We start from the raw sequence: 25,563 nt of genomic DNA, 5'->3' as shown, positions 1-25,563 counted from the left end.
AATTATATATAAAAATAGATCTTATATTTAAAATCAAAATAATTTAATAATTAAATCTTATATTAAGTTAAGAAGGTGAGCATTTCTTAAATTCCATGCGGCTTTTAGACCCTGACCTCACCTGCAAAAACAAAGACATTATTTATGAACAAAATTCCAACCAAAATGGTTGAGGTGACCTTGAATACGCCATTTAGCCATCGCCACTTTGTAATTGGGATCCACATACGTTGAACGATGGGAACAATCTCCATCATGCTTCCTCCTGGACTTTGATAATTACACGTCCATTGAATCTACAACGGAAACAGAGTTTCGGGGCCAACTATGAATTGGCTGGTCAATATAAATGCCAGGGTCAAGCCGGTGTCGATGAGCGCGCCAAACAGGATGGAACAGTTGCAGAAAAAAACTGGCAAGGAAGACGAAGCAAAAGAAAGCAAGTACAGAGGAGTACGAAGGCGGCCGTGGGGGAAGTTCGCGGCAGAGATTCGAGATTCGAACAGGCACGGAGCTCGATTGTGGCTGGGCACTTTCAACACGGCAGAAGAAGCGGCAAGAGCCTATGATCGTGCTGCTTTCGGGATGAGAGGGCCTTCGGCCATTCTCAACTTCCCAGAAGAATACGGTTTGAGCAGTGCAGGGAGTGCCTGTTCTAGTAGTGGCCACCTGCATCGCTCTTCATCGTCGTCTGCTTCGTCGTCGTCTTCAATGGCGGAAGCTCAGGGTGGAAGACAGGTGTTCGAATTCGAGTGTTTGGATGATAAATTGCTAGAGGACCTTCTTGACTATTCGACCAAGAACGAAGAGTAAAGGCTGGCCTACTTCCTGCAAGGATCCGGCCGTTACTTCGTTTTCGTTCTCACTTTTAGAGACCTGGCCCTACACTTTCTTTTATTTTTTTTTCTTTTTGGAATAAGTTTGAATAGTGTTGGATGTAGAAGGCTAGGTCAATGATGTATTTGTACAGTTAGTATGACCTTCTTAATCTTGATCTTTTATTTTCAATTACTTTATAAATGATGTCCTTTTCTTTTGGCATCAATTAACTGTATAATTTATGGTTCTATTTTTATTTTTATCCATTCCTAATTTCATGGGGAAAGAAAATATGTAAAAGATAATTATAAAATCAACATAACATTATCTTAATTAAATAAAATTAAATAAGGTCAACAAATATAATTATATAAAATTCAATGTAATTCAATTATTAGGATTAATATAATCTTCGGATCCTCGAGTTCAAATTTTAAATTATAGGTTTTGGTCTCTTATTGGGCCAAATGGTTCAAGTTGTTATTGAATTATATGAACCAATATTTTAACTAAAAAGAAACTTGAAAGATCAAAATCTATTATATGAAACTTAAAGGACAAAAACATAAATAAGGACAAATGAAGATATCAAAAATTATGTTAATTCCGAATTATTATTAAAAGTGAAAAAGTGCTATTTAATAATAAAATTTAGGCCCGATGGACTTCGAGGCCCAAATCTTTTCTTACTACTGGGCCGAAAAATTTTTCCTTACAGTATATTTGGGTCCAGTAATGTAGTTGTACCGAAGAAAAATGGTTAATCTGAATGTGGCCTAAAAAGATCTTTTAAGCTGGAGACTGACATTTAAATCCATTTTTGTTTTGTTGAAATATATAATCTTTAGTTTAATTAATTAAAATATTCTTGATTATATATTTTATTAATTTAATGAAAACACTGTATTCTCTTTCATCTTTTATTTGTGAAAAATATATATCTCAGAAACTAACACCGGTTTTGTATGAGTTTGATAAAGTTGAAGAAATAATCATACTGAAAAGTATCTGCAAGCAGAATAATAGCGTCTTCTGATTTGTTTAAAAAGAATAAAAGCGTTTTTTCACTTTTGTTTATTCCAACTCGTGCTAGTGATTATTCACGCTATTTGTTTCAAATAGTAGCCAAGCTATTCGGCACACCTCATAGGGATGAAACTTCAAAATTCAAATGATAGAGTCAACGTGAGAATTTCACTACTTCTTTCAACTAAATACCTACGTGCGCTCGAATGGATATACTCCATCAGTTTTTAATATAAGACCTATTTAACTAAATTGATTAGATTAAAAAAGTTAGGTAAGTTAGTTAATTATAAGAAATGTGACATGTTTTCCTAAAATATCATAATCATCTTTCTTAATACCTCTTCTTCCTCTTCTACTTGATTATGGTTGAGGGAATATTCATAAGGGTAATTTAGAGAAAATTGACAAATATGATAAATGAATTTTATATTTATGACAAAAACCAACTCAACAATTGGATTCTATATTAAAGACTAGAGGAGTATCATATTAATTGACTGACCTAGTCTTGTTTTGTTGTTGTCTGCAAACAAGAAGGAGAAGTGGTCACAGGGCAAGAAATCAAATGTTATTAGATAGACCTAAGAAAGTAGGAGTATGTTGTGAGTCAAACATAAATTAATGTTAGCGGTCAGTTATGTATGTACTGATATATACGTATGAAAGAGAAGATGGGTGATAAAGAATATATAGTTTTTTTCCGAGAACACGCACGAGAAGGATAAATAGTGGTTCCAACTGGTAATCATGTAGGGTTTGACTAATGGTACGAGGAATCAGCGGTTGAACATTATCGTTCAACACCCTGGCAAATTTCTGTGGGTAAAATAACAATATACTCCTCCGGTCTTTAATATAAGACCTAATTATTGAGTTAATTTTAGTCCTAAATATAAGACCTAATTATTGAGTTGATTTTAGTCCTAAATATAAGACCTATTTCTCATATTTATCAATTTTCTCTAAATTATCCCTATGGATACTCCCTTAACCATAATTAAGTAGAAGAGGAAGATGGGTATTACGAAAGATGATTATGGTGTTTTAGGAAAAACATGTCACATTTCTTAAAATTAACTAATTTACCTAACTTCCTTAATCTAATCAAATTAGTTAAATGGGTCTTATATTAAGGACCAGAAGAGTAACATGCACCATGCACGTTATTATCTTCGATTTTTAATATATGAACTAATTTATTAATTTAAGTATGTTAAAGAAACTAGTTAAATTAATTATTTGCAATAAATAAGAATTGTCTTTCCTAAAATATTCTTATTAATAAAGTTTATTAGTTAGAACTACTATTATTACAAGGACTATCTTTAAAAAATAGATAAATATAAAAGACAAAATGCATTAAGGTCTTATATTTATGACTAAAATAAAAATCAAATGAGATCTTGTATTAAATACCGAAGGCAGTATTTATGATACATCTAGCACTTTAATGTTATTTTTTTATACTTTTAATATCCTACTACTATTTATAGTGCATCTAGCACTTTAAACCATGAATAAAATTATGATGCTGATAAGACGGGACAACAATGTCATGTGTTAGATGCATTAAAAAAATATATTAAAGTATTGAATATACTGTAAACAAGATTAGAATAGTAGATGCTGCTGAAAAATTAATATGAAGTTGTTGGTATTATTCTCTTTTTCTGTCTTTTAAGCGTACTACTACATGCGTAGTTTTTATTTATTGCATTCAAATTAAAGTTCAACCAAATAAGCTTACTAAAATACAAAATACCAATGTTTTTTGGGCATAAAAATTTAACAATTTCTTCTTATTAATAAGATTTTTAATCAAAGATTTTTTTCCCAATTTTGCTCGTATTCAAAATCTCCATTCAAATCAAAACACCATTCGGGCTGTGATGTATATACGATGTTGACGGACGCCGCCGTGGGGACCGTACAATCCGTTGAATTAGCTGGCGATGAGTATCCAAAAGAGTGGTTTTCGCCAAATAATTAATTAATTAGTAAAAAATTAGGCGTCTAATTCCCACTACGCATTTAACAATCACAGTGTAATTTGCTAAAATGGCAGTATAACTTAACGGATCACTCCCACGCGTCTTTCAAATTCAAAGTCAAGGGAAATTTTTTTGCCATTGGACTCTTTAAAGGTTTTAACAAATTCAAAGTTAAACTCGACGCAATTCATCTTATTAAACGCTTGAAAACTCCGCTTCTCTTTGTTATTAATTTAGTCTTTTGTACTATCTATACACTAACTCGGGCTCATTTAGAACAGTTTATAAGTAGCTTTTTAATCATAATTTACAGAATACGAGGTGAATATGTGAAAAGAGTTTTGTCTCGACTTAGATGGAATATGTTTATAAGTAATTTTAATAGTAATAGCAAATAGAGCCTCATTGCTTATCAACCCCAGTATCAATACTTGTTTGAATCCACTTATTTTGAGTAATTTTGTGTTACGTAATTTAATTATATAAGAAAAATTTTATCTTATAAATATAAAAATGACTTTTTTATTCCCTATGCGAGTGCTTCATATTGAAAATTTCCAGGAATTTGAACATTTCCCCCTGTATATGCCAACATGTAATTAGCACAAGTATACAATTCTTAATACTTGTTAAATTGGGAGTTGCTAATTAAAAATGCTAATACCTCTTAACATTAATATAAGATTTACTTTGTAATGAAATTTTACACTAGCTACAAAGTACATGTTATATTATCTCCAATCTTTAATATAAAATACAGTTAACTTATTTGGAAAGATTAAGAGGATTAATAAATTATCTTAAAGTATGTATATTTACCCTATTTTTTCAAATTAATTTGTCAATCTCATAAATTAATATATAAGCTAATAATATACATAAGTATTTTGGAAAGAACATGTAATATATGTTATCATTAAGCGATTTAGTAGTTTCTTAACTTCTCTAAATTAGTTAATTGAATTTTATATTAAGAATAAGAGATATAACTTTTTAAATGAGTAACGGATGGTGGATGTCACCACAAGATAATTCTAACCAAAAAAAACATCCTTCCTGTCAACATCAACAACGTAGCCACTAACTTTCATAAATAGTTTGACACCGGCACAGCAAATTAAAGTGGGATAAGAATGTCACCCCAGAACAAGTGGGATAAGAAGGAGAGGGTGGAATAAATTGAAGCAAAATGATGTCAGTTGGAGGAGGCGAGGAAAGTTGTGAAAGTTACGATAATTATCCAATTGATTTTAATTAAGAAATAATTTTAGCATTTTATCCATGCAGGAAGTTAATTATTCATATAATTATATGGTAATGACATAAGACCTTGATATATACAAGATCTTTGACCGGGACTTCCCACTGCAAAGCAATGTTCTGTATTTGTTATCAAACAGCTTAACATTATATTTTCATTTTGTCTTATTATGTGTATATATACAAAATAAACTTGTTAATTCTCAAGATAGTTTTCAATCTAACACCATATGTAAAGAGAAATAACTGAATTCTCTTTTATCAGTTATTGCAATTTTATTTTGCCCAAAAATAGTTTTTTTTTTCTAAAATGACCACAGAAAAGAAAGGATAAGTGGATAAATAACTTGATCTATGAAAATAACTTAGCCATATATGAGGGAAACGACTGACAAGAGATAACAGATGATCCAGATTTTAATAATTAAAAATAATTTAAAATTTAAATTTAGGATGAGGAACCTCCCATGTCATATACTCCGTCTGGACAAAATGCAAAGGTCATATTATTACTATTCGCAAAATGAAAAATAAAAAGGAAAAATGACAAAAAAAAGACTACCGAAATAGTAAAATTACACATAGAGATTGGTTTGTAAAAATTGTGATCAAAACTTATACTATTGTTGTCAAAACTCGTACTAATATTATTATGGGTTTTTATTTGTAATTTTTTTATTTCGACAGTCTTTTTTGTATTTCAGATAAAAAATGCTTACACACATAGTAAATATATATATATAATATATTTGTAAAAGTCGGTAACGAGTTTCGTAGTAGTGATGAGGGATCTTCTGGCTGTTTCTCAAACTTTTTTTATTTCTTATTAATCTTTTTTTGCCACTTATCATATATAAAGATAGAAAATATAAGATGGTGATTGATAGAGTTTTTTAAAAAATGTCAACATCCTTGGTTGATTAACCGCATGAAATATCTTGTGGTATGGAAGATTGTGAACTTGATTCCGTTGTAACTTCAAGTTGCTAGTATTTACTTCTTTAATTTTAAAAAAAGTTAAAAGATGCATAATATATTCTCTCAAATTCTAAAGGTGGGAACTAGATAAATTTGGCAAAAAAAAACTAGATAATTAATTTATTTAAATTAAAAAACTAGTTAAATTAATTACTTGTGAAACTATATGTTGATTTTTCTAATTAAAAATTATCTTTATTGATTGCATTTAATGGCGTGCTACTGTTCATAATCAATAGAGGTAGTTTGAACAAATAACAAACATAGAAGATAAAATAAATTGAAATTTTATATTTGTGATAAAAATTTTCGCATTTATAATTTGAGAGTGTTTTTTTTTTTTTGGGTACAAGTTTGAGAGTCAAGGCAATGGTCCTTATGTTTAAATGATGCCAATTTTCGATTTGGGAAAGTATTTGGGCCAAAAGGGTTAGATTGAGTAACTGTATAATATATGTTGGCCCAAAAACGAAAGCACAAATTAAAAGAACTTGATTTGAGATATTTATATGCGCACGTACTCCTTCGATGTGATTTATAAATTTTAAATTTAATAAAGGATATGATTCATCTTATAAACATTAATTTAAGTTTATCTCAATATTTAATATATTTTTTTAATTTTATCCTTAATTCTTTATTCTCTCTCATTTATTAAATTCTTATTTTTTTCTTATTACATTTTTTATACATTTTATTTCTTTTTGTTAGAAACATATTTTAAAAAAAGGTATTGTTCTTACCTTTTTTTAAAAAAATAATTTTAACTAATTTTTTTTATATAAAAATCAGTTATTTGAATTTTGAAGCTTGAGAATTGAAGAGTATATTGTTAAATTATAAATATACTATAATGAAGCTGAAGTTGACCTACTCTCGGCTGACCATTCTTTGACCGAGATTAAAAACTCAAATCTTGAAATTGAAAAATAATATTTTCGAAGATCTACTCGCCTACCCCATTTGACCGCTATTTAGACCAATAATCAATACTGTGCTTAAATAAGATTAATGGATAACCATTATTACATTTGTTTTGCAGTCCCTTCGTCGCACTCATGAGTCATAACAAAGAATTTGTCTAAAACTGCGCCTTTCATAATAAGCTGTATTATGCTTCTCTAATCTTATTTATAAATTACTTCTAATATGTTTCATACAAATTAAGAAAAACTTTAAATTTTATTAATTATTATTTAAAATTCAATAACTTTTTAGCTTTATCCCTTATTTAATATATGGTATACTTCATATAAATAAAGTAAACACAATAATAAATGAATGATAAAATTGCACATTCATACAAATTTTTTCAATGCCTTATAAATAGGACAAAAAAATATCTTTTTTTCCTACCTTATAAATAGGACTATATGAGTACTCTTTTTTTATTTTTTGCCAACAATAAACTGTATTATACCATAGCTACGAGACCTTGAGAAATGTTACCCCTCCTATTCTAAATACTAATGGCAATTAAATATAATTCTCATAATTAAAAAATTAATTATTTGTATTTAATATGTAGAGAATTTTGTGACACTTCTTTAAAAATACCCCGGCTATTCATTGATTAAAATTTTATGAGCAAAAAAAATATTCCAACAAATAGGAGCAGGTGTTATGGGAAAGCAGGAGAGAATGAAACCTTATACTACCTGCACTCTTTATATAAAAACTAGTTAACTAATTTGAGTATGTTAATAAAGTTTATTAAGTTAATTATTTCAAATAAAACAGTGTTATCTTATCTAAAATACCTTTACTAATCATGTATATTAGCTAAAACAACCATTTAATGAAATATTAGAGATAAATTGTGTAAATATACTACTTTGCCAAAAAATAATAAATATTAGAGATTATTTAGCATGTGTAAATATTACAAAAACTATTTTGCCAAAAAATAATAAATGTTAGAGATAAATTGGATTGAGATCTTATATTTAAGATCCAATTAAAAGGCAAACTAACTCTTATACTAAGAATTAGAGGTAGGATTATTTAGAATCAAACTAAAACACAGAGATAGACCTTATCTTGACATCAAAAGGGAGTGTTCTAATGCCAGTATTTTCAGCTTATTTTTAATTTGGTTAATTTTGGTACTGTTTATTGACAAATAAGAATTTCGCCTTTTTATGACAACTTTTTGTGAATGATATGTAGTTTATATTGAAAAAAAATGCCGTTTTAGATCGGTTAAGTCATTTAGACTCCAGCACAGAAGAGTTGAGAATCCCATATAATCTAAGGTAAGTCATACTGCTACTACTTTATATAATATTCTATATAAATATATATAATGTAATTCATGATGAGTTTTTTTCATTTTATATATTGATTTTTATGATTAATGACAACAAACACAAAACAAACCATTAAACGAAGGGCTGCAAGACTGAATGGTTTGAAACAGCTGACATGAGCTATATTTTTGTCTTCATTATTGCTGCCCTCATTTTAAAATTGTTGTTAGTTCAGGCTATACACGTACGTTAAAATTTATTATTAATATAAAATATTGTCATATTTTAATTAATATACCTAATTTAAGAGATAGAAAGTAAAATAAGATAAAGATCTTGTCTTGATTTGCATAGCGAAAAAATTCTCGGGAAATTGAAAAAAAAAACAGAGAGAGAGAGAGATAAGATGAGACAAATTTCCTCCTACATGTTTACCTTTGACCTTATAAAATCACTTTTAAAAAACTAATCCAAATAGCATGAGAGTTTCCAAACAGCCCAAATCAATTTACATGTTGATAGTTGAATGTTAAAAAAGAAAAAGAAAAAGAAAAAAAAAGACACAAATATCACTGATTTGAAAAAGACATCAATAGCCTTAAATTATAAAAAGATACAATGTTAATATAACCTCCGGTTCTTAATCTAAGATTTCATTTGGTTTTATTCTAGTCTTAAATATAAGATCATAATCTACTTTATCTCTCATATTTATATATTTTTTTCAAGGTAATCCTTCTAATAATAGTAGGTCTAGTTAATGCATTTAATTAGCAAATATATTTTAGAAAAGACAATATCTATTTATTACAAAATAACTAACTTAACTCATTTTCTTAATCTATTTATATTAGTCAACTAGTCCTTATATTTAGAAGTAGGGGTTAATGGTTTGTAAAAGAAGTGTCGTTTCCTCAGCTATAATTTGATGAAAGACACTCCTTCCTATGTTTGACGGAAGTCAGCCTTCAATGAAAAATTAATCAAAAGAGAGTTTCTTTTTCTTTGAACGAATTTCCTTTCCACAAAGAGACGATAAAAGAGAAATATAATTAAGGGTACATCTTGACCCCAAAAAAATGATCAGGCCTTGAATCCCCAAAAACGACGAAAATTTGAAAACAAGAAAAAAGTCTAAAACACTAATTAATGGAGAGAATAAAATAGATGTAGAAGGCATGGTATTATATAATACTCCCCAAAACCCAACGCTGTGTCAAGAACCACCACTATTGGTTGACATAAAAAATTGTGGTGGGCGCTGACACAAGCCCAGCATCAGCCATCGAGCCTTATATAAGCAACGATGAGATGAGTAGCATATCATATTAACTCATCCCGCACAAAACAATAATCCAAACATGACTGCAACACTGTCTTCGCCGTCAGCGCGGCACCCCTGCCCAGATTGGGAGTCCTGGCAGGAGCCCTCTGATGCGCTTTTGATTTCTCTGCCAAGCGACCAACTTCATCACGAAGACCCCTTCCATGATTACCTCTGCTTCGATATGGTTGACAGGGAGGCGAATCAAGCGCCGGTGAGTTCAGAAGCCATCGAAACAAAGAAGACTGTTAAGGGAAGATCGTACATCGGGGTGAGGAAGAGACCTTGGGGGAAATTTGCGGCAGAGATCAGAGATACCACCAGGAATGGGATCAGAGTTTGGCTGGGAACGTTCGAGACTGCCGAGGAGGCTGCTTTAGCTTATGACCAAGCTGCATTCACCATGAGAGGCAATAACGCTGTTCTCAATTTTCCTGTGGAAAAGGTGAAGGAGTCTCTGCAACACATCAAGTATGGCTGCCGCAAAGGGCATTCGCCTGCTTTGGCCCTCAAAGAGAGGCACTACATCCAAAGAAAACAGTCGTCAAAGGCTAGGAAAGGCAAAGCCAAACAGCAATCAGAGGTGGTGGTGCTGGAGGACTTGGGTGTAGAATATCTGGAGCAACTTCTCAGCATATCTGATCAAACCACAAGCTAGATATATACTCGAATAATCAAACGTGTTTCACAACTGTATTGTTATCGTTTCTATCTAAATAACCATACGTGTCTTTCTACTAAATTTGGATGGACCCTTCCTTTTATTATCATCCGTCTTTCATCATTATGTGCCCACGATCTTAAGTCCCCATTTAGGGGCTGACACCTATGTAATTATAATGACTCTCACCAGGCACTTCCATTCTATTTGATGGTGTTCGTTAAGAAATTTGCTATCTGATACACTAAGAAAGGAGTATAAATTATAATGATTACACCTTCTGCTGAAGCCATGCTACGCCTTTCACAGGGCATTAACTCGATCACTTCTTTGTTCCCTGCTAACGCTCGCCGCGTCTGCCTTTGGAAGTTCTATAAAAACCTTTCGTCACATGTGGCGTCATCTTATTGTTGATATCTATTTCTAAAGTAGCTCCATAATCCCTCACTAGTTTTATCCCAAAGAGAAATTTTCACAAGAATCCCAAGACAGGCCATACAAGACGAATTAATCAGCAAGGTTACAACTTAGACTATTTAATTTTCGAATCATACAACTACCAAAGACATTTTGAAGAGTGCCACCTAAAGCAGAAATATTCATGAATCCCAGGGAACAGAATATACACGATAATTTCGCAAGAAGTACATAATTAACTTGTATACTGTCTGATGAGTTTGGACTACTTAAGAGTTTGTTAACGTGAAAATCTAGCAGGGCTAGGAGAAAGAAGAGAAAACTGACAATGAAAAGAGGTAAGTTTCATTCATAATTTCCACTCTTTATGCTGCCAAACACCCCCCCAAAAAAAAAAAAGAACTACAAAAGATGTACACTTCATTTGATGCTGTGGAAAGATTTATACTTGACCAGAATAGCAGTCACGAGGTATACCGTAGACTTTTGTGATAATGAACTCAAGGCATTTGACCTTTATGGTAAAAAGAATTTAATTGGAAGATAGGGAGATATTATATACACTAAAAGTTGCGATTTAATCTCATCCGAAATGATGAACTATGGTTTATCATCAGGTATTACAGGCCACAACAGTATGAGCAAAGAAAAATTCACTGGACAAAGCTACTATAGAGAGCAGTATGAGTAGTTCCGTTTCTCAAACTATAAGTTCTTTATTTCAAACTCCACATGAATAACAAGACTCGTAGACTAGCTAGCTGAAAAAAGCAAGTTATATTGCAATTATAAGATTCTCACTGTATTCTTACAAGATTGGTCATTGTAAACTTGACAATTAATTCTAGTATGACGAAACATCTCTCCAACTGCATGTTTCCTAGATGCAATACAACATCATGTTCAATAGAAAAATCAGATCCTATCTCACACATAATTCTTTTGGAAAAATAACAAAAAGATCAACACTATACAATCTTACCAACAATGTCATACCTTGTTTAGTTCCACACCTTACATTTCACTTCATTGCATCTATGATCATCAGAGAAATTTCGAATTCTGCAGGCGCCAAAAACAAGAAATTAACCTTAAATATGGAGGAAAGTAGAAAAAATAATGAGATCAACAATATACAATTTACCAACAATGCCATAACCTGTTTAATTTCACATTTTATATCTCACTTCGTTGCATTTATGATCATCGGAGTAACAATGAATTCTGCAGCCACCAATAACCAGAAATTATCTGAAACGTGCAAGAAGGTAGGTAATAAAAAAGGCAAAAGCAACCAACTTAGCCAACCTCAAAGAGTGGAGACGGAAGTTTAGATAAGGGCTCGCAAATTCGATTATTCATTAAAAAAAGAAAACAAAGATAAGGTCAAGCAAAGCATGCATCATCGAGTTCATTGAATAAATCAAGTTTTAAAATATAGGAAATCCTCAATAAAATGCTTTTGACAGAAAATATTTTCATGATAGGACTAACAAACTTTTCATTACCGTATGACGTTCATAGAAAAGATAACACATATTGGTTTTAACCATAGTCCATAGAATAAAACAAGGAATTGATCTGCATGCACTCATAGTTTCATATTAAGCAGATTAAGTGATGCAGCAAACTGTAGCTCATGATGTGTTCACGATTCTCAGGAAAAACTCCTGGCACAGATATGGCAAGGATGTCACATTGAAATCTGCTAGGTACACTCACATTGGCGAGTAGTGTCTCTCCTCAAGGGACAATCCCTACACCAGACTCGTGGGAAAACAATAAAAGAACACAAAAGCCCTATGTGTACTACCCTTAGTAAAAGAGTTGGAGGATATATATTGTTTGTTACGTGATCTGGTAACTGTTTGAGACAACAGAATTTTCTGCTCATATTAACACTCAAATCATTCATTGTTGTAAATTACAATTAAGCAGATTTTTTAGTATAAATCACAACGATAAAAATGAAAATTCAAGTTAAATTTATTTGGCATGGTAAGTGAATTGAATTATCCAGGAAATGATGCATTGTATTTGACTATTAAAAACGAATAAAAAGGATGAAAGATTGTTGCTATATACGTGAAAGGTGGAAATAATCATATCTGGAGATATTTTAAGTCAGTTATACAATTCTAGACATGCAAACCTAACAGTAACATCTAACCCATATCTACATCCAAGAATCTTAGCTAGATGCTTAGACAAAGACACGGTACACAGATCCCATTTTTCATCTATGCGTATGTGCGTGTATAGAAAATCAACAGAGACCCAATTTTCGGTATCTAAACTATAAACAGCAATACAATTTCGAAAATTAAAAAAATGAAATCAGAAAATAAAATAAAACTTATAAAGTATATAACTCGGGTAATTAGCATTCAAATGATAGTAGATTGGAAACAATACACGAGTCAGAAGTCTAAAAAATGTAAAATTAAAAGGAACGATTAATCAACCAAAGAAGTTCAGGCCAAAAAAAAAAACCAAAGAAGTTCAAACAAAAGTTGAGAAGTAAGAAGACACACACACACACAGAGAGAGTAGTGCCAACGTTAAAAAAGGAAATGATTGTCGTCCTGGAGATGATGGAAAGGTAAATTTTGATCAAATAACGACTATATATCTTTTTGGTGGCCAAAATAGCGACTAAATATCTGAGTGATATAAATCGTTGTATTTTATCTAGCGCCATTAAATTAAGAAACAGACTCAAAACCAACAATTAGACTTATACAGCTGATAAGGATTAATTCCCATCGGAATATCTGCAAGGGACCAACCAGCAACAATGGAACCGTTCCATCATGAAGTAATTTTCGATCCAAAATAATGGTAACGGTAATCAAACATAAGAAAGAGAAAGGGATTACATATTTACCTCCATAAGTAAATTCATGGCATCCTCACGTTGCCTATTATCTGCCCCGGAAATAACTTTTCTTGAAAGCAGACTAGCAAAAATCAGGAACCGGAAAACTTCGAAACAGAACGTAATTAGCAAAACCTGGGTTTAGCGTCGACGGAAAAGCACGAAGCCGTGCGGCAAAGAAAGAGGGGTTTTCGTGGGAGCGGCGGGGAAGCAAGAGGGAGGAGCTGGTTTTCCAGGAAAGGCGGGCATCACATTGTCTGAACTTGAGGGAACAAAGTAACGAAAAAGTCTTTAATGCACCACAGTGGTCAGTGGGAGTGAGTGTTCGCTTAATTTAATGCTACTCCTCTTGTCCTATTTATTAGTATAAAATACTTTTAATATATTTCGTACATATCAAAAAACATTTTAAATAGTATTAATTCTCTATTAAAATATAATAACTTTTCAACTTTATCCATGTATAATATATACATCTTTAGAAAAAATAACTATCTATATTTTAATAAATAAAGGACAATATAGCATATTTATGGTAAAAATTTAATAAAGTGACAAAAAAAATTTTTCTCTTTTCTATAAATAGAACCATAGGAGTATTTCTTTTGGCCTTTAATTTTAATTTTGTTTTAAACTAATTGTGTGTTAAACTTCAGTGAAGCATTGATGTTGATTAATTTTTAAATAATTTTGCTTTTTGGCCAAAAATCATATTATTTTTATTAATAAATATAATAGGAAGAGAGGCCTAGATACATATCATTGAATTTTGCATTACAATTTTTGTCAAAATATTAAAATCTTGTTGAATCTAAATTATATAATAATTTTTAATGTGCATAATTTAAATTAAAGGTCACTTTTTAAACTCAGCGTTTAGAGGCGCTAGCAATACGGCCCTCCCAAGTCCTACCTTGGCTTTATGCCTATTTCTAGTCACACTGACATCAATGTGAAATAATGGGAGTGAGAAGTTTGGCAATCCTTTATAGTCACTTAAAAAAGGTGTTTATATATAGGTTGATGAGACAAAATTTTTTCATATGAGGCTAATTCAAATACCTCTTAAAGTTTAATATTTTTTATTCAAGTTTGTCAAAGTTTAGTTTCGTAAAGACATTTTTTTGGATAAACATGATATTTCAAGCAATATAATTTATGATATGATGGAAAATGCCTTTTCTAAAAGCATATGTAATTTACCATACATGTCAATAAGTAACGTGTAGAAATACAACTGAATAATCTGTGTAAAATCTGTCAAAATTGTCCTAGGATTACCAATCACTGACATATTGCAGATACCGAATTGTAACTGGCTAGAAAAGGAAGGCACTGACAGTGTTAACAGATAAGACAAGGGAGGAGCATTGAAGACACACCATGCATGAATGAGAATTCTGTTCTTGATGTTTGACAACTAATTATCCTAACTTGCAGTGGCACAACCAACAAATATTTTACTATGTAATATCTATGTCAACTGATCGAACATGTATATTTTCGAGTATCAGAATAATCAATCAATTACTAATAGCTAGTTAATTGCAAAACAAAAGAAGTTTTGTTACTGTCTCTGCCGGATCTTAAATATAAGAATTAATCAGGCATTCAATTTGTTCATAAATATAAAATCCTAATTCATTTTATCTTCCATATTTATTCTTTTCTTTTTCAAAATAGTCTTCATAATGATTACATATGTCAAATGGTTTCTATTCTAATACACATTATTAATAAAGATATTTTAGAAAAAAATTAACATCCATTTATTATAAATAACTAAATTAATATTCTTAATATTCACAAATTAGTTGTCTATATCTTATGTAAAGGAAGGAAGTTAGTACTACGTCTAATCCTATTTATAAGACCTCGTTTATAGACTATAAACAAAATCTTATAATCAGGACCGGAGATAGTATTAGTCTAGCTTAATCTATCCCTTGCTTTTGTCCCATGTTTACTTTCTCTTCCTAGAACGAACGAACGAAGAAACAAAAGTCGGAGAGACATAATCACGCAGCGCATAAAAAGAAGTTCAACATAGATTTTAAAACAACATATTCTTCCACAGTGACAGACTCAAGACAGCAAGCAAGAAAAGATGAATTAGTTGTAATGTCGCTTTCCTATATACCAACCGACATTGAGACGAAATTGAAATGACAGTTAGGGATTTACCTGTCGCGTGAAGGATCCGGCGTCCCCCATGTTTAATTTCTTGAAAATATACCTGGCTGTTCTGCAATATGTAGAGAAAAGGAAGCCGGAGTTCAGGAACTCTGGAACGAGCGACAATCGCACAAAACAGATGAATGAAGGAAAAGAATCAGTGAAAGAGTTTTTGGCGTGGGTGATGATGGAAGCTAGGGTTTCATTCCAGTGGGGAGGAAGAAGGAGAAGCAGCCGGATTTCGGGACCCATGTATTAGGCAAGTCGAAATAAACTTGTCTCGTATTACTACTCTTGAATAACCAATCCAAACATGCCAACAATTAATAAAACTAGGGGCGGGCCACAAAACGACGAAAACATCATATTTGCACCGCAACGACCCGCGCTGCTTCTTGATGATAATGGCATAATTTCCTGACTCCTTTTTTTTTTTTTTTTTGCGTGATGAGTTTTTAATTTTTTTTAGCCAACTATGAGTTTTTAATTTTAACAACGAAAGAATAGCATTAATTAAAAAAAAGGGAAAACAACTAAGATCTTATTCCCAAACATATAAAAATCATATGCGTAATTTAAGAATTCAAAAATAAAAATAAAAATTTAAGTACAAAATTAGTAATAATCCCAAAATGTGTAGAGAGGCCGTTAAGCTGCAGCACCTCCCATCAGGTATCAGATTAAAAGATAAAGGGTTGTGATAATTTTTGCTTATCAAATTTGTATAAATTTTGGTTTTAATTTTTCAAATTTTAAATTATAGGTTTTAGCCACAGAGATAAAATAGTTTAAATTTTTATTAAAGTATAAAAATTAATATTTTAAATAAAAAATTTAAGAGATTAAAACTAATAATTTTAAAATTAAGAAATTAAAATTAAAATTAAGTGAAAAAGAGCAAGAATTGTGTTAACTTTCATTAACTTCTATGTTTGATTGACGTAACCTTTTATTCTTCTTTCAAATTTGTGTGTGGGCCCTGTCTTGCACGCATGACGGGCCATCCCCAAAAGGCGAAATACAGTAAAAACAAGAGTAAAATACTTTAATTTCTTTATATTTTTCTTAACTATATGGATTTTCATTCTATTTTGAAAATATATATCTAAATTCAAACTCTTAACTCCGTTAAAAATATTTCAAAAAAATATTTTTTAATTCAAATTTATATTGAAATACTTTCTATTTGTTAAATTACCCTTCATAATACTAATCCCACAATCTTGGTTAAAATTATATCGAAAAATTTAAGATTTTCTCCTTTACCTTAATTTTATTTTTTTATTTTTAAAAATTGTTGTTTGTTTAATGTTTTTATCATATTGGGCCAAAAAATTAAGTAATTTAGTTAATGCAAACATAAACTTAAATGATTTATATAAGGTTCTAAACTTGCATAATTTACATTATGTGATAAGAAAATATTCAAAATATTTTTTAGCCATTTAAAAAATTTTTAAATTTCAATATTTCATGAGGAACTAAAATTATATAATTCTATAATATAATTGAAATCAGAAATTTCATAGCATATTAAAAATTTTGAAAATACATGTATTATAATTATGTTTTGTTGTGTCAAAAATTATTTTTTATTTAAATGTTTAAATAACATTTATGTTAAGGAGGAATATTTTGGTCAAAATAAAAATTTAAAAGTGAAACTTAACAGTCAACTAACTAACGGTTGGATGGATGGAAATTGAATCTTAAAAGTGTAAGGAGGTTAGTGTAACATACATTTTAATTTGAAGGGAAGTTTATATACATTTTCAAAATAAAATAGAGATTTCTGTAATTAACTAAAATAGAGGGGTGTTGATGTATTTTACTCTAAAAACAAACAACTATACGGCAAGACCCAAGTTGCTTTGACTGTACAGAGCATGAGGGCTAAATCTATGAAGGTATGAAAAATAGTTCAGGAAATAAATCTTCACTATCCTACATGCATTTTCAATTTTTTTATTTTTTTTCATTTTTATCCAAAGAAGAAAAATGAAAAATTACTAATGTTGCTAATTTTATCATTTTGAAATTACTAAAGAAATAAGATATGTGTAATATTATTTACAGGCATTAAAACCAATCATTTAAAATTACAGTGAACAAAATCAAACTTTAAGAATATAATCAACAATAATATTAACACCATTATAACTTACTATTGGGACTTACAGAGTCCTCTCTGTGAATGAAGAAGCTAGCTAGCCATCAGCCCAATAACATGTTGTCCTCTTGGCAAACCAATTTGAGCAAACAAATGCAAGCTAGCTATAAACCAGGAGCAAAATTTGGAATCAGGAGAAGAAAATAAGAGCTTCACGTACTTCAGCTCGGAAAAAAAAAAAAAAGAGCTTCGCCTTCGGAAAAAAAGAAATGAAATGAAGCGCTCGAAATTAAAAAGGTTTGGAAAGTACCTCTTTCTCCATTGTTGCAGGCTTCAACGCTTCAACGTCCTGCTTCAGAGTGGGAAGTGAATTACAAGGAGTATGATATGGTTAGCGATTTCTATTTCTAGCTTAAATCAAATCAAAGTGCGTAAAATGTACGCATGACTATGAACTCCAATGGATTTAAAAGGAAGAAGTGGGTGAAGTTTAGGAGGAGGATGCATGAATTTGGCCGGATTAGTTTAGTCATCATAAATGTCTGGATTCATTTCCCCACGTTGTTTGACGCATGTTTTGATGAAATCCTCCTAATGTTAATTTAATTCATGCTCGTAGTAGTCAATACAAATAACCAACGAATTCAACCATTTGTGCTTTTAAATCCCCGTTCCGTGCATGTATCCGGCATTATTCAATATATTAGCTGAAATTATCTGGGGATTACACCACCAAAAAAGTTCAATTAATCTATAAGCCCCCTTGATATATATTTAAGCGTTCTGTTTTTGTCTTTTCTAACTGTATAAACTGAATCTGTACAAACCCATTAGAAAAATTCCACAGTCGCTGTTTTAGATCTGAGGGGTGGGAACATTGATGGTGACATGAATTGATATATAGTGAAGATTGAACTAAATTGCGGCAAACACTGCCAAATAATGTCCCTTTTCTTATGTTTTTTAAGTTGTTGTTTTTTATTTGTACCCCCAATGGCCCATACATGCATGGTTCCTTGTTGTAGTTTTACTTATTTTTATATTTGCGCTCTCACAAGTGGTGGTGCCACTTGGCCTTGAAGACTGAGTTAATTAAATAACAAGAAATAAGACAATAGGACAATGGAAGAAAGAAAAGGGACATGTTAAAATAATTAAAGTATACTTTCCCATATATGCGTGGTGATTAATTTCATTCATGTATCCGGGTCATTTCCAATCAAATAAAATTAAGATACAGTATAAGTGTCTTCATTCATAGCAGCCATAGTTGGATTAATTATGAAAAAGTAGGGTTAGGTCCTAAATCAAAGTAATTAATAAGCGCAAATTCCTTAGCTAATCGCGATCATGACCCAATTCTTCACCCCGTCTCCATCATAATATTTACTTTAACATTTTGAACACGTGTTCATTATTGTGCATTATTTTAAGCCTCTGTTAATTTCACTCACCAACATAATTAATTAACCATCAATTGGTCGCTATGCTTAGCTAATCACGATCATGATTCTTCACCCTGTCTCCATCAGAATATTTAACTTAAGATTTTTAACACATGTTCATTGTTGTGCATTATTTTAAGCCTCTGTTAATTTCACTCACCAACATAATTAATTAACCAACAATTGGTCGCTATGTCATATCATATGGCTGCTTCATCCAGACCGAGATTTCACTACTGTGATAAGAATACCTCATTACATTAAAAGCATTATTCAGTTTTTCTAAAAAAAAAAATAATGTTGTCCAAGGATTTGATGGGTGTGAGAGACAAGGCGAGTAGAATATTTTAAAATTTTGTGTTAGAGGGACACGAAGATTGATAGATAAAATGATAAAATTCGTGTACGTATGAATCTTAACAAAAGAATTTCTAGTTTAGTGTTTTACGTTTGTTTGGTATTTTGGTTTCCTGCCCATCCTCCCGGATCCCAAAAAAAAAAAATCCTCCCTGAAATTTTAAAAATGAAATAATATATGGTAATTTTAATTTTAATTTATTTATTATAAATCTTTCATTTTTTCACTGGAGATACAAAGGATCACAATGTTAAATATACCAATGGTGGATATTACACACGATACGTCTAAATTAGAAGACCAAGATAGACGATTGGTTTATCTAAAAAACACTTTAAAAAATTATTTTCATGTAAGTCAAGACAAAACTCCTCTTATATATTTAGGGGTATTTGGATTAATGAAAAAAATGAGGGTTGGCTATTGCCAAAGTGCTTTCTACACATTCATATACCACAAAAATAATTTTTCACAAATCGAGGCAAATTCTTTCATATATTTACTTCATATGCCAAAAGTATCTTTAAAATTATAGTTTTTGTTTCTACCCAAAACTCCCTAATTACATAAAATTACTTTTAAAAACAATGATTTGATTTCCACCCAAATACTCTTTAATAAAAAGAAGCATCAGCGTCAACTTGGTTTTAAATATAACTGCCGCTTTGGCTTTAAAAAAAACATAACCGCCACTTTCAAAAAATAAAGTGATATAATATACCCCTCCTTTCTATATATAAGATTTAATTTAATAATTTATGTTGATCCTAAATATAAGATCTCAATTTTTTATTACTTCAGTTAATTTTATTTTATTTTATAACATGCCTAAAATTGTAAAAAAAATTTTTGCCAACCCAAAATTCTTATTAAGTTATTTGAAGTTGATGATGGAGGATTAATCGAGAAAGCTCTCTTGAGGTAAAAGTTCTAAGGATTTGGAAAAACAAAAGTATAACAACACTCATTTAATTAAATTGTCTTAGTAACATAATTAAGTTAATTGATGATTAATTGAAGGACTGGATGAATTATCTTGGAATGAGATTATTTGTAATTTTTGAAAGTCAGTAAAATAAACGAACTTTTCACATTCACATTCACAGCAAACATAAATGTGCGGATTATGTGTGTGGGCAAACCTAGCCTAAGGGTCTACCCACAAAGATATGAAGGGTTTTACCAATAGGAATTGAGTTTAGTGAAATGGCTAAATTCTTTAAAATGTGATGAACCAAATCTTATATTTATGCTAGGAGAGGTGTATACTCGTATTTAGTATTTGACAGTACCTCAAACATAATGGCTTCTAATAGGAGGATACATGTGCTCAGGAAAAAAAAGAAATAGAGGGTTTTTTTTTTGTGTTAGTACGATTCCTTTGGGCTTCAAAAACTTGGGAGGTAATCCCTCTCCCTCATCTTCCCTATCCTCTTAAGCTTATTTTGAGTTACGTGTCAATGGAGGATTTGATTCTTCGTGACAGCAACAAGTCCGAATTTCTTATGGTTGTTAGGCATTTGGCTGAGGTTAATGAGGTGAGTTGATTTTTTTTTTTTTTTATGGTTCAAGGAAGATCTTTGTCGGTGGAAATTGCAGTCGTGTAACCCTAGACAATAAAAAAGGAAATTTCGTTTTTGAATGTAAATCTTGGTTTACAACTTCACTTGTTTGTTTTGGGGTCTTTATAATGCTTGTTGAAATTTGATCTTATGGTAGAAGCTTAAGTTTGGTTTTTTTTTTTTGGTAATTTATGGATGAATTATTGGGAACTTGGGAGTACCTTTTATATAGCAATCTGGACATTGATTTGACAAAGAAACTATTTCAATTGAAAACTTTAGGTAATGAGAATCTTATTAAAACTTTTATGATAATTGAACTTGATTCAAGGTATTATATCATACTCAAACTTGCTCTGAAAATGAGCTTTTGGCATAACTGTGAATTGAAATAATAACTCGTGGGCCCGAAAATTTCTTTCAGTATTTTACTTGTGAGGATTCTGACAGTGTTTTCAAGGGGAGGGATCCAAAGCTTGAGGCTATGGTTACCTTTATATGGTTTCAGTTTTACTTTCACGTGTTTGATTTAATGACCTATATTGCTATTATAGGGCCTTTTGAGTCATACTTGTGGATATTAGGGTTTTGAAGATTAGTTAGTTGATCATAGATGTTGAGGTACTTATATTATATACGTTTAAACTTGTGAACGTACGTAGTACTTGACCCCAAAAAAAAAAAAACTTGTGGATGTTGTAATTGTGAGAAGCCAAGTGCACTGGGGCTGTAGTGACAACTTTGTTATCTGTTTTTGAAGTATAATTGTAAATTAGATATGAATCAAAGATGAAATTATGAAAAAGGATGTTGAGTTTGTGGTAGTCGCGCTGTTAATGGATAACCTACGTTTGGGACCTCAAACTTTTAGCCTAACCCAACCCACTTTTGGTTAGGCGATATATACCAGGTTTGGTTTTCCTAAACAGGTGATATATACAGTTGCCATGTAAAAACATCTTTTAATAGATAATTTCTTGTTGACTATGGTTTGTCACTGTCTTTTCTTTCTTTGTTGTTTTTTTTAACCATAGTTGGGTGTGAAATATTCTTTTATAAGTTTAATGGGCTTCTTTTTTTATATCATGGTAAATCTATTCTATCATAATAATACAAGTTAAATTCATCAAAATTCTAGGCGTTACGTATTTTTCTCCCCCTCATTTCACGTTTAATACGCGCTTTCTTTCTTTACAAATATTTTAGAATAATAAATAACTCAATAAATTTAAATAAAAATACTGATAAACCATATATGTTGGCAAGAAGCAAGAGTAAATTATAACATAGTATTCATCCATTTGAATTAATGCATTCTAACGTTAGGGTCATTTTAAAAGTAGTGCTTGGAAGAAGAAATTAAAGCATGTAAGGAGTGCAATCAGGAAATTAAATAGGACTAACAACAGTAGACATAAGCATGGAGGAAGCACCAAATGAGGTAAGACCCAATTATTAAACAACCAACCTGGATTACGCATATTACTCTTGGCCAAATGTGCGTGTCTTCTGTACTAAACCTCATAATAGTTACAAACTTACACACACACACACACACACACACACACACACACGACTTTTATTTCTCTTCCGAAAAGATAGCGACCAAGTTGGGATTAAAAGAGGATAATTTATCAACCATAGATTCCGGGCTGCCCGTGCTGTTCATACAAGACAAAAACAGAGACAAAAAATTCCATTTAAAATTGGGGTGTGCAGTGATGAGAGATGACGAGTTGTTTATACATGCCACTTTATTTAATCATTGTACTATTTTTATACGTATTTCTTTAAAAGGTAATGAATAATTTAATTTTACCAAAATTTCCTTATTATATGTTATCTCTTTTAATTATAATTTTCATGTGTGTTCAATGAACGCACATTGAGTAAAACTGAAAAAAATAAATACACGTTGATGCTTGGTAATGACCACACGTATCAAGTGAAAAGGTAAATGATGCACCATCGGCAACACCTGATGTATAAGAAGACCAGATATAGAAATTACGAGAAGCGGTCTAAGGATCCGGCTAGTTTGACCAATAAAAGGTCAAGATCTAGCTCGTTTCAGTTTTTTTTTTTTTGGTGAATAGATCCAGCTAGTTTTTACTATCTCAATAATTATTCAGTAACGCACATGCATGCCATATATTTCATTCGGTCTATTATATTCACATATCATTTCCAAACCTTCCAAAAAAAATCTTAAAATTTATCAACTTTATCATGAAATAATAAAGTTTCATACTTTTTATATTAATATTGAATAATGATGAAAATAAAAAATCATAATGAATAATCAGTATGACGCTTCGGAAAGATCACGAAATTATTCTTTTAATAAGTATCTTATAAATAGAATGAAAAAAGTACTACTGCTCTGTGTGCATGAATATAACCAAAAAAAAAACATCATTAGCACAATGAAAAATCAACAGAGTACAAAGTGATTTAATATAAACCCTATGCGTTGTATAATAGCAGCAAATTTAAGGCTTGTAAATAACGTAGTTTCATATAAATGAATGAAATCGAATTAAACTTCATAACTAAAATGGCGACAAAAACAAAAACACAATACTAAGCAACAACTCTTCTATTCATTATTAAAATCTCAGGCACTGAGAATATCAGCCGAATCAAATGTTGTCTGAACAAATCATAGTGAACCCCAAGAGATTAAGTTGAATTTCAAGTCAAGCAATAATAGTCTTATGATAGTTATAATTATTTTTTGACCAGCATTATGATAGTTATAATTAAAAAACTGCGGTGGGCGCTGATTTAATATATAATCACCATGGATCTAGCCTATATAAATAACTGCAATAATGGGATGAGAGTCGTGCCTCTTCCAGACAGCAACCCTACCCACGATGAATTGGCCGTCAAATCTGCAGCCACGCCCAGATTGGGAGTTTCGGCCGGGGACGTCTGATCCTTTCCCGCCCTCTTCTTCATCAAACGACCAATTTCACGAAGACCCTTTCCAAGATTATCTCTGCTTCGATATGATTGAGAAGGAGGCAAATCAAGCACGGGTGAGTTGTGAAGCCATAGAAGCCGAAAGTACCGTGCAGGAAAAAGTATACATAGGGGTGAGGAGAGACCTTGGGGGAAATTTGCAGCAGAGATCAGAGACACGACCAGGAATGGGACCAGAGCTTTGGCTGGGAACGTTCGAGACTGCGGAGGAGGCTGCTCTAGCTTATGACCAAGCTGCATTCACCATGAGAGGCCACAACGCCGTTCTCAATTTTCCTGTGGAAAAGGTGAAGGAGTCTCTGCAACACATCAAGTATGGCTGTCCCAAAGGGTGTTCGCCTGCTTTGGCCCTCAAAGAGAGGCACTACATCCAAAGAAAACTCTCGTCAAGGGCAAAGAAAGACAAAGCCAAACAGCAATCAGAGGTGGTGGTGCTGGAGGACTTGGGTGTAGAGTATCTGGAGCAACTTCTCAGCATATCTGATCAAACTACAAGCTAGATTTATACTTCCAGTAATCAAACCTGTAGTCTCACAACAGTATTAATCACTATCATTTCTATTTATTAGTCCATTTGTGGATGCACCATTTATCTTATTTTCGTCCTTCATCCTTCTATTTTGCTGTTATTTTCTCTTGCTAATTATAAGCCCCCTCCCCAGCCCATCCCATTTTATTTGTTGGTGTCCATTAAGAAACTTGATATCATCTGATACACTAGGGACGAAGCAGAAATTAGGGAAAATCAGTGAAAAGTCCCTCTTTGAGATTCCTTTTAGTAAGGACTTGAATTCGATTACCGATACTCTCTCCATGTGTGAAATCATGCAAAGCATCAATATCAAATCCTTCCGGCTGATAAAGTTTTCAAACAAGGGACTTTTCACTGATTTTTCCTAGAAATTAATTAGAATGATTATTACACCTTCAGCTAAAGCCCTCAGTTAACTTATTTTTTCCCACCTAAGACCATCCCGGTGTCTTCCCTTTCCAAGCCCTGTAAACTCTTCCATATCTTTTCCTCAACCAAAATGTGACCTTCATGTTGCGGACACCTATTTTCGAAATAGCTTCAAATTAAATTCTTCGCTACTTTGATTTTACCCAACACAGAAATCATCACAAGACATGGCTAAAAAATTGACCAATTGATCAACAGAACCCGGCGAAAGGAATATATGAACTAATAGAGCATAATTACCTTGGAATTCACGGTTGAAATCTTTCCATATATGGCAACATAAAACCAGAAATTATTTCATTCTCCATTTTACTCATGACTTCAGATACAGTCAATCTAAATGCAACAGTGTTACTTG

At 31.5% G+C, this 25,563-nt stretch overlaps 2 protein-coding genes and 1 pseudogene across 2 annotated transcripts; all 3 read left to right on the top strand.

Moving 5' to 3' along the window:
- The first annotated feature begins 327 nt into the window (after nt 1-327).
- On the top strand, nt 328-1,045 carry LOC114717406 (ethylene-responsive transcription factor ERF096-like). The gene has a single exon (XM_028902533.1). It carries the CDS (start codon nt 328-330, stop codon nt 811-813), a length of 486 nt encoding a protein of 161 aa, XP_028758366.1. The 3' UTR covers nt 814-1,045.
- Nucleotides 1,046-9,479: 8,434 nt separating this feature from the next.
- LOC114717424 (ethylene-responsive transcription factor 1B-like) lies at nt 9,480-11,011 on the top strand. The gene has a single exon (XM_028902548.1). It carries the CDS (start codon nt 9,688-9,690, stop codon nt 10,306-10,308), a length of 621 nt encoding a protein of 206 aa, XP_028758381.1. The 5' UTR covers nt 9,480-9,687; the 3' UTR covers nt 10,309-11,011.
- Nucleotides 11,012-24,135: 13,124 nt separating this feature from the next.
- LOC114717405 (ethylene-responsive transcription factor 1B-like) lies at nt 24,136-24,744 on the top strand (annotated as a pseudogene).
- The last annotated feature ends 819 nt before the right edge of the window (nt 24,745-25,563 follow it).

Source organism: Neltuma alba, unplaced genomic scaffold (genome assembly GCF_004799145.2).
Source record: "Neltuma alba isolate B1F8T4 unplaced genomic scaffold, ASM479914v2 tig00011735_pilon, whole genome shotgun sequence".
In the NCBI taxonomy this organism is placed as follows: Eukaryota; Viridiplantae; Streptophyta; class Magnoliopsida; order Fabales; family Fabaceae; genus Neltuma; species Neltuma alba.
This window is presented reverse-complemented; position numbering and strand designations above follow the sequence as displayed.

Excerpts from the sequence above, each read along its gene's own strand:
- LOC114717424 (XM_028902548.1), top strand. The coding sequence starts at position 9,688 with ATGACTGCAACACTGTCTTCGCCGTCAGCGCGGCACCCCTGCCCAGAT.
- LOC114717406 (XM_028902533.1), top strand. The coding sequence starts at position 328 with ATGAATTGGCTGGTCAATATAAATGCCAGGGTCAAGCCGGTGTCGATG.